Raw genomic sequence first — 9,888 nt, forward strand, 5'->3', positions numbered from 1 at the left:
AACAACCTCAAACAGTTTAATGAGCTGGATAAGCTAATTAAACTTTACATGAGGCTATTGAATTTTCCTGAGAAAAAAATATAGCTCTACAGAAAACTCCAAAGTTAAAAATACTTGTTCATTTTAATTATGATAAATCTTGACCATCTGCTCAAAAACACTCAGTGGGCATACTTCTACTCTCTCTTGTCATCGTAAGGGAAAGATCAAAGGAAAGTTATTCACAGAAAGGAAAAAAAACTGAAAAATTTTCCATTAAGCAATAATAAGATCAGAAACATGCTGAAATAAACAGTTTTAGCTTAATTTTCACCAGATGAAAAGTTGAGAAAAATTTCTGTTTCTCTGAGTACAAGAGAATATAATTCAGGTTTTTCAGAGTGAAATATACAGTCAAACTGATAGTAAAGACAGAACTAAATGCTAGTATTATTCATAAAATTCAGCTAATCAATGTGCATGAAAAAAAAAAAAGAGACCAAGTAAAGATAACATTTACTGTCTTATTTTCCTTCTATAAATGATTAGGGTCTAGTCCGTGGGTCTGATGAAAACACTACAATATTCATTCAGAAAAAAAAAACAAAGGTAGAGTAGACACACTGTTTAAACACTTTAGTTTGTGGTGGTTTGGTACAGAGCAAATTAAAACAGAAAACACACGGCTCCTTTTCTTAGGATGATTAAAATGAAAAGCTTAACTCTGAAACCAGCATCTGCTGCTGCTGCTAAGTCACTTCAGTCGTGTCCGACTCTGTGTGACCCCATAGACGGCAGCCCACCAGGCTCCCCCGTCCCTGGGATTCTCCAGGCAAGAACACTGGAGTGCATTGCCATTTAAAGACAGAAAAACGTCAACTATAACACTAGGCATGTGTATCATCTTCATGGCTTGTAGGTTCTTTACTTGTAATTTTAAAATTTCTTATTGCTGAATGTTGAAAAAAATATGCTAAAAAAAATATAGCCAAAGTGAATTCAGGGAGCAACTCACTTTCATCAAACTAGAAAATGTAATTAAACTTCTGCTTGGTATTTCTCGACAAGCCAATTTATTCTCTATTTTACATGTCCAGAAACAGAAAAAGAGACTACTCTAAATCAAATTCCATTAAAATACTGACTTTGTTCATTATTTTGTAAAAATCTATAATGGAAAATAATCAAGAAAAAAATATATAGCCAAATCACTTTGTGGTACACCTGAAACCAATACAACATTGTAAATCAACTATACTTCAATTAAAAAACTATCAATTTTACCTGTATTCATCTGAAATTTAAAATCAAACATTTTCATTTTAAAGGATGAGAAAATATTTCATAGAACACATGAATTTCAAAATTTTACCAAAACCCACAAAATAATAAAGACAGCAGATGACTTATTTTGTCTGGTTTTCTATCACCAAGCTCAAACATGTTTTCTAAGACAAAAAAAATACAGATTTTTGGATATTAAAATAAACTTGAGAATGATTCTGAATACCAGACATGCAGATTTCTACAAAGACTTCGCATACACAGGATCCAAAAGTTTGACTCTTAATTGAATAGATACTGTAGCATAGCTCAGTCTATTCTCCAATACAACATAAATAACAAGTTACCTTCAGTTCTTCTATGGACTGGTAATCATTGTTCTTGATCTTTTCTTTCATGGTACTAAAATCCATTGGGTGTTTAATGATCATGGAGTAGCCGGGGGCAATAAAATCAGTCACAGGAAATGAAAAGAAAGCACTTGGGTCTTTTCTGTGAAGACAGGAAAAAAGCAATTTTATTTCTACTACAAACAAAATTACTGGTCAAGGAATATTAAGTCAGAGGAAATCCTTCAGATGTAGAATTTGCAGCAGGCTAATATGTTTTTCACTAAAAACTGAAGTAATGATTTTAAAGACTAATAACTATTTAATAAGGTTCAGATGCTTTACATATAAATTGTACCCTTAAGACAGAATCTTTTAAAATATGCAGCTTAATTAATTTGCAACATCTCCAACACAGGGAAAGATGAAACAAAATAAGAAATCTAGACTAACTAAAAAATGTCTTGTACTCTGGGAGATTAATACTATGTATTTTTTATTAACCATAGAGAAAAAGCAGAAATAGTAACTAAAATACACATCTGCAGTCTTCCACACTGGTTTCTAGCTAGGCTTGGACTCTTGGTGGGTCACAGAGCTGTTGCATACTCATGAGTACAGCTGGCCCTCTGTATCTGTGAGCTTCCCAAACGTGGATATGAGAGCTGACTGTTCACTGGACTGCTGCCATTTTATGTAAGGGACTTGAGCATCCTTGGATTCTGGTACCCACGGGGGCTCCTGGAATCAATCCCCTGTGGATACCAAAGGACAACCATATACATTTTCTTAAATTAATGGGTATAACTTCTATCGTGTGTGTAGGGAACTGCTCAAAAAACGGACATTAAAAAGGTTATCATAATACCTCCAAACTTGAGACCCAGTGCTTTCTATCATAGGTTCTTTTTTTTTTTTTTAAACTTTACAATATTGTATTAGTTTTGCCAAATGTCGAAATGAATCCGCCACAGGTACACCTGTGTTCCCCATCCTGAACCCTCCTCCCTCCTCCCTCCCCACACCCTCCCTCTGGGTCGTCCCAGTACACCAGCCCCAAGCATCCTGTACCGTGCATCGAACCTGGACTGGCGACTCGCCTCATACATGATACTATACATGTTTCAATGCCATTCTCCCAAATCTCCCTACCCTCTCCCTCTCCCACAGAGTCCATAAGACTGATCTATACAGCAGTGTCTCTTTTGCTGTCTCGTACACAGGGTTATTGTTACCATCTTTCTAAATTCCATATATATGCATTAGTATACTGTACTGGTGTTTTTCTTTCTGGCTTACTTTACTCTGTATAATAGGTTCCAGTTTCATCCATCTCATTAGAACTGATTCAGAGGGTGTGGAGAAAAGGGAACTCTCTTACACTGTTGGTGGGAATGCAAACTAGTACAGCCACTATGGAGAACAGTGTGGAGATTCCTTAAAAAACTGGAAATAGAACTGCCTTATGATCCAGCAATCCCACTGCTGGGCATACACACTGAGGAAACCAGAAGGGAAAGAGACACGTGTACCCCAATGTTCATCACAGCACTGTTTATAATAGCCAGGACATGGAAGCAACCTAGATGCCCATCAGCAGATGAATGGATAAGAAAGCTGTGGTACATATACACAATGGAGTATTATCATAGGTTCTTAACTCTGGCTGTGCATGAGAATCATGAGAGGAGCTTTAAAAAGAATTCCGGTGCGGTGGGAGGCTAACCCTAGACCCACTACACACGAATCTCTTGGGGGAGGAAGAGTGGTCCAGGCACTGATTTTTCTAGGCTTGAATTTTGGTACTTACAAACTTACAGGACAGACAGAGTTGAAAACCACTGCTCTATATGATTAGTTCATTAGACTGTTATTTTCCTCTGGAAATTTGGCATATCAAAGCTTTCTTACTCCAAATAACCACAGCATTAAAAATGCTTAAAAAGCCATAATAATGGCAGCAATTTAAAAAATAAATTTACCACATGCCAGGCACAGTGGTAGGGAATTGATGTATTTTTATATCTAATGCTCACAAAGGGAGAAGGCAATGTCACCCCACTCCAGTACTCTTGCCTGGAAAATCCCATGGACGGAGGAGCCTGGTGGGCTGCAGTCCATGGGGTCGCTGAGTCGGACACGATTGAACGACTGCACTTTCACTTTTTACTTTCATGCATTGGAGAAGGAAATGGCAACCCACTCCAGTGTTCTTGCCTGGAGAATCCCAGGGATGGGGGAGCCTCGTGGGCTGCCGTCTATGGGTTTGCACATAATCGGACACGACTGAAGTGACTTAGCAGCAGCAGTAGCAATGCTCACAAAAGCCATCAAGGAGCTGGTATTCTTACTTAAGAGATGAGGATACTGAGGCTCAGAGGTCATATTATTTGTTTTAGGTCATAAATCTGATAAAATACAGAGTTAGAATCTGAACTCAGGTGTGTATGTATCTGTCTTGGTTCTTCCCAGCAGGACACCTAGCTGTAAGAGTAAAAAATATTGAGAATAAGCAAAAAGTTCCACTTTGGAACTTACAGATCCAAATGCATATTGTCCATAGAAGTTACTTGAATAACACCACAAAGCATCTCTGGTGGACCTCTTCAGAGCAAATTATCTAGACTTCCTAAAATTAGTCATTTTAATATAGAGTCTGACTTGGTTTGACCAAAGATGCTATTACTAAACCTGGTCAATTACATTCTTTTCCAGTATTTGCGCTGAGCCTCAAGGATCAAGAATCACTACAGCTATTCAAAAAAAAAAATGGCTCTAAAGTTCTAATTTCCATAATGTTCTGAGCAATGTGAACATTCTCAGACTGAGAGAGACTCTGATAAGTAGATTTCTCTTACGGAGACACCATTAACTTCTATTCTGGTCTTATATCGCAAGAAACAAAATTAAAAGGTAGCCGAACACTTTATAGTCAAAAATTCTAATTGAGTTGGAATGCTCAATATTTAACCTGTTCACTCCTTTGGGACAAGCAATGAATGATTTACTCAAGTGTAAAGACTTGAGATGTAAATTTCTCAACTGTTCTTTAACACCAAAAAGGAAGAGAGGTCACTGATTTCTGATTTTCACTGAATAGGTGTTGAATACAGATAGCTTTATTTTAAAAAATATTTATGATAAGTTCTGGGGTTGACATATAAGTCCAACACAGTCAGAAGAAATCTCACGATATGAATGGATGCCCTATATCCATGAATCCTCTGCTAATAATGTAGATGTCTTTGGGCTAAAACTTTAAATTCTGAGTGAACTGAGGTATCAAAATATTTTAACAAGGATCAAGTTATTTTTTTCTCTTTTAAGAACTTCACATTGGTTTTATCAAGATACTATAATTTTTAGAACAAATTTCTGCATAAATCTTATTTATGGTATTTTGTTTCTTCTCCCAAACTTGGTAATTACTGAACACTCACAGCAGTGATAAGCAGCACAGACATATACAAAGTGTTTTGATCTATTAGCAAATGGAAATACCTGTATTGTTTAATCCTGGTTTAAAGCTGTAACATCAGAAGTTACTTTAGATTAAGGAAAAATCTGCCATTAAGAGGATTTATGTAACACTCTTCAAGCTGCCAGTTAAAACAACCCAAATGAGAACATCTAAAAGTCAGCCTCTTGGAGTACTTCTATTGCCAGGCAAAATATTTATCATCCACTTTAAAATCAAGTACGTTTGGATACAGGCCACAAGATGTGACTTGAAATAATAATGAAAAGAAGTGGTTTGGATCCTCTGTTTCCCATTTCAATTTCCAAGTTACAAAAATGCTAAAAAAAAAGTCACCTCTGCAGTTGTCTCATCAGTTGATTCAAAGCTTCTTGAAGAGGCGTCTGTTCTACTTCTAAAGCAAAGAAAAAAGAGCGTTTTAAAAGAGAAGATCTAGACAGTATTGTTTAGCTTATTTTCTATACATGACTTATCTCATATCCATCATTAAATTATCTCATACAGAAATTCCATTTATTTTTCAAATATGCTGAAGTGAGAACAAGAAGTTTGAAACAGAAATTAACTTAAAGTTCTTAAGCAGTAATATAAGAAAATGTAAACAAATTTTAATTTAACAGCTTTTAAACTTTTAACTTTCCCTGGCTAACATCCTTAAAATAATTTCAGCTTCCTCATTCAGGACAGTTAATTCAGAGTTATTCCAACCTTCTTGTTTGGCTAAAGAGCTTGCGAGAGGCTTCTCAGGAGGCAAGTCTAATCGTACAGGGGCCTGACACTGTAGGTCTTTTTCTGCCTCAATATCCACATGGTCACGATCTCGTTTTCTTTTATCCTCCTAAATGGAACAAAAGGAGATAATTTACAAATATTTCAGAATTGATTCCTTTAAAATAAATCATTTAATTTCAGTGGAAAAAAATAAGATGCCACTGAAGATTATTAATAATGAAATTTTACTGCCATCTACTGGGAAATAAGAGAACACCATGTTCATAAATGGGGGAAAGTGCTTCTATATGCTGGAATTAAATAATCAGAAAAATAATACTATTCATAAAAGCAAAATAACACATCAGGAGTAAATCTAATAAAAGATGACCAATTACCTTTTAGGAAAAATTACGAAACATTATTGAAAGGCCATTGTGAAAGACCTGAATAAAGGAGATATACCATGTTCATGAACTGAAAGATAGTCAGTTCGCTCCAAAGTAATCTATAAATAAAATGCAAAGCCTATCAAAATTGTAAGACAGGATTTTCCATGAAATTTGACAAGCCAGTCATAATTTATCTTGAAGAGTGAATTATCAGAACAGTTTTGAAAAAGGTCACAATAAAACATGTGCTATCAGTTTGTATAAAGTGACAAGACAATGTAGGTCTGACACAGGGACAAACAAATCTATGAAACAGAGACCAGAGACAGACTTGTACACACAGACAAGTCCTGACAGATCGGAGCGGAGCGATAAATCAACTACAAAAGGGCAGTGCTGGGACAACTGGTTATCTCTATGAGTTTAGAGCTCTACCTTATACCCCATGCAAAAATAAATTTTAGATACATTAAAGACTTAATTTTAAAACTTGACATAAAGTAAAAGAATCTTCATGACTTAAGAATAGGGAAAGATTTTATCTATAAAACTAAAAGACTAGCTACTGACTGAGAAACACAAATAAATCAAAATATTAGCAAAGATTACATAAAGAGCATCTACAAATTCATGTAAAAAGGCAAATAACCCAACAGAAAATGGGTAAAGGAAATTACAGGTAAGCCCCAGAAAAAACACCTAGAAATGTTAAGAAACATGAAAACTAGCTTCAAGACCCCTGGAACTCTGGGAATTATGAATTTAAAAACTGGAAGGTACTTCACATCTCTATGAGTGGTAAAAAGTAAAATGTCAGAAAATTTCAAGTTTTGAAAAAAATGTGGAGAAATAGGGCTCTCATACCTTGCAGTGCATTTGTGTGTGCTAAATCGCTTTAGTTGTATCCGACTCTGTGTAACCCCATGGCCTGCAGCCCACCAGGCTCCTCTGTCCATGGGGATTTCCTAGGCAATAATACTGGAGTGGGTTGCCATTTCCTTCTCCAGGGGATCTTCCCAAAGCTGGGACTGAACCTGCGTCTCCTGCACTGGCAGGTGGATTTTTTTACCAACGACCCACCAGGGAAAACCCACGACAACCTTTTACCCTACTTCTCAGTTATTCTACTCCTGGGCAGGTACCCTGGAGAAACTTCCTTTCACAACTGTATATGAAGACATGCACAAGAATATTTACTTCAGCACTCTGAAATAGTAAAAAATTAGGAACAACTTACTAAAAGGAAAATGCTACTAAAAGGAAATACATTAATAAATTATGGCATATTTACACAGCAGGTAAAATTAATAGGCTAAAGTTACACTGTATCAGCATGTATTATGTTTAGAAACAATTTCTAGAGGAAAAAGTTGAGAATTGTTACAAGATCAGCTATGTAAGTTTTGAAAATATTCAAAGTGTACTTTACAAATATACACAGAAGTAGTAAAAATATAAAACAAGTTTACACGATACACACCAAATTCATGGTTCTCTCTAGGGAATGAGAAAGAGGAATGGATTCTGGGAGGATACACAAAAAGCTTCATTGGTGTCTGTACTCTGATATCTTTAAAAAAACATAAAACCAAGCAAAAAGCAAAATGTTATGTTTTGCTAAAGCTAAATGGTTGGCATCCAGGTAATAGTTTAAAAAAAAATCCTGTTTTTTGCATCTTAAAAATTAAATTTTAGAGTAAAATTGCCCCAAACCATCTATTTTACACTCCTGAGAATCAAGATTCTCAATAGGATCTTATTTTCTTGGTCTACGTCCTAATTCCTTATTCTAGGATGCAGAGTGGTGGTTCTCAAAGTATGGTTCCCAGACTAGCACCATCAGCATTATCTGGGAAATTACTAGAAATGCAAATTCTGAAGGTCTCATGAAGGTTCTCAAGCATCAGCGTGCATCAGAATCATTTGAAAGTCTTGTTAGAACACTAGTGATTGGGTCCTGTCCCCAGAATTACTGATCCAGTAGGTCTAGTGGAGAGCCTGTGAATCTGCATTACTAACAAGTTTCTAGGCTATGTGGGTGTTGCCCATGCAGGGATCACACTTGGAGCACCAGTGATACAGAGCTCCACATTCTATAGTCCAAAGCATCTAATACAGAAAATATCTGGCTGAAGCGCCAGAGAACAATGTTATAAATTGTACTTACTGGGGACTTGAGGTCAGTTTCCATTAAGTTGACTGGTGTCTTTTTTTATGGCCCTATGACATATTCTGGAGCAGTAATTTTTGACTCAGGGAAGTTTTGTATATTTTCTCCAGAAAAACTGGCATTAATCTTTTGTAGATTGGCAGGTTTTGAACATCTGTTCAATGGAAAAAGACCTCAGAGACAAGATCTCTTCCTGTTAAATGTAAACAGTGGATAAAGGACAGCTTGAAAGGCAATTAAGCACTCTCCTAGGTAGAAAGAACTAAGGCCATAGTGCAAAAAGTCTAGAGTAGGGATTGGCAAACTTTTTTGGTGAACAGCCAGGTAACATAAAATTTAGGCTCTGTGGTCCATAATGTCAGTGACAACTATTAATATTAACCTTTGCCAGTACAGCAAGAAAGCAGCCACAGACAACATAATGGGTGTGGCTGTGCTCTAATAAAACTTTATTTACAAAATCAAGTGGTGTTGGCTCTAGTTTGCTGACACATGGTCTAGAGGCTCAAGTTCTTGCTCTAGCTTTATCTTTAACACACTCTGACCTTCTTAGGCACTCATTGACTTTCACTAGGCCTCTTTATCAGCTGCAAGACAGAGATTCAACTGTTGATTTTTATTTATCTTATAGAGTTTATGAGATGGTGAAATGACCATGAAACAGAAAAGCTGAAAAAGTACCAAAGGAAGGTATTATGTTTCTGAACTACCCCTATCTGGTAACTTCATCAGTCTACAGTAAGCACTTTACTATTTGGTATGGCAAGAGAATATAGCCTTCCGGGCTAGAGTCCAAAAGAGAAAAAGAATATAAATAACATACACTTGGAAACTACTCTAAAGTGAAAGGAGATATTGTAACATGTTATTGCCAGACTAGAAATTAGGAGATCTAGCTTCTAATTTACTAGAATGTAAACTTGAACAAGTTCTTCTACTGTTTCAGTCTCAGTCTCACCTATAAAACAAGAGGCTTTGATCCCTACAGTTCTTTTTCCACCTAACACTCTGATGATTCCTACCTTCCAATTTTCTTTTTCATGATTCCAAAATACTACAGAATCCAATTGTTAACGTCACTTACTGAGAGTAAGATATGTAAAACCAGAAGTTTTGGTTAATACAGAGTATTTTGCTAATTACACAGAGAAAACTTAACAGAAATACTAAAGCCATTTAACTTCAGGTAGGAGGGTTTATAATTACAGTTTATAAAATGGGTTCAAATTCTGGCTTTGACACTTATTAGCTATGAGGTCATGGAGTAACTACATAAGGTAGAGCAGGGGCCTAATTTCCTCATTCTTAAAATAGACACAATAATATATACAATATGTACCTTAGAAGCTTGTTTTGAGGATTAATAAGTATATGTGAATTTTTAGCACAGTGCCTAGCACATGGTAAATATTTATTCACGCATTCAATAAATAAATGGCATTTTACTCTGCAGACACACACTGGTGGATAAACAAACACAGCCCTGCCCTTAGGAAGCTGACAGTGTAAAATGAGGCAGACTTTAAACAACTTGGTAAAAAAAAA

The 9,888-nt window shown here is 36.0% G+C and overlaps 1 protein-coding gene across 2 annotated transcripts in view; it reads right to left on the reverse strand.

Annotated features, from left to right (window-relative positions):
• The window catches only part of BRD7 (bromodomain containing 7), a 45,508-nt gene that overhangs the window by 21,392 nt on the left and 14,228 nt on the right, over nucleotides 1-9,888 (reverse strand). For both annotated transcript variants that reach the window (XM_010855140.1, XM_010855135.1), the window contains exons 3-5: nucleotides 5,779-5,908; nucleotides 5,407-5,464; nucleotides 1,611-1,755 (exon numbers count right to left, since the gene is read on the reverse strand). In XM_010855140.1, the coding sequence (XP_010853442.1) occupies nucleotides 1,611-1,755; nucleotides 5,407-5,464; nucleotides 5,779-5,908 (333 nt within the window). The remainder of the gene's footprint in view (nucleotides 1-1,610; nucleotides 1,756-5,406; nucleotides 5,465-5,778; nucleotides 5,909-9,888) is intronic.

Source organism: Bison bison, unplaced genomic scaffold, assembly GCF_000754665.1.
Source record: "Bison bison bison isolate TAMUID 2011002044 unplaced genomic scaffold, Bison_UMD1.0 scf7180017853731, whole genome shotgun sequence".
Classification (NCBI taxonomy): domain Eukaryota; kingdom Metazoa; phylum Chordata; class Mammalia; order Artiodactyla; family Bovidae; genus Bison; species Bison bison.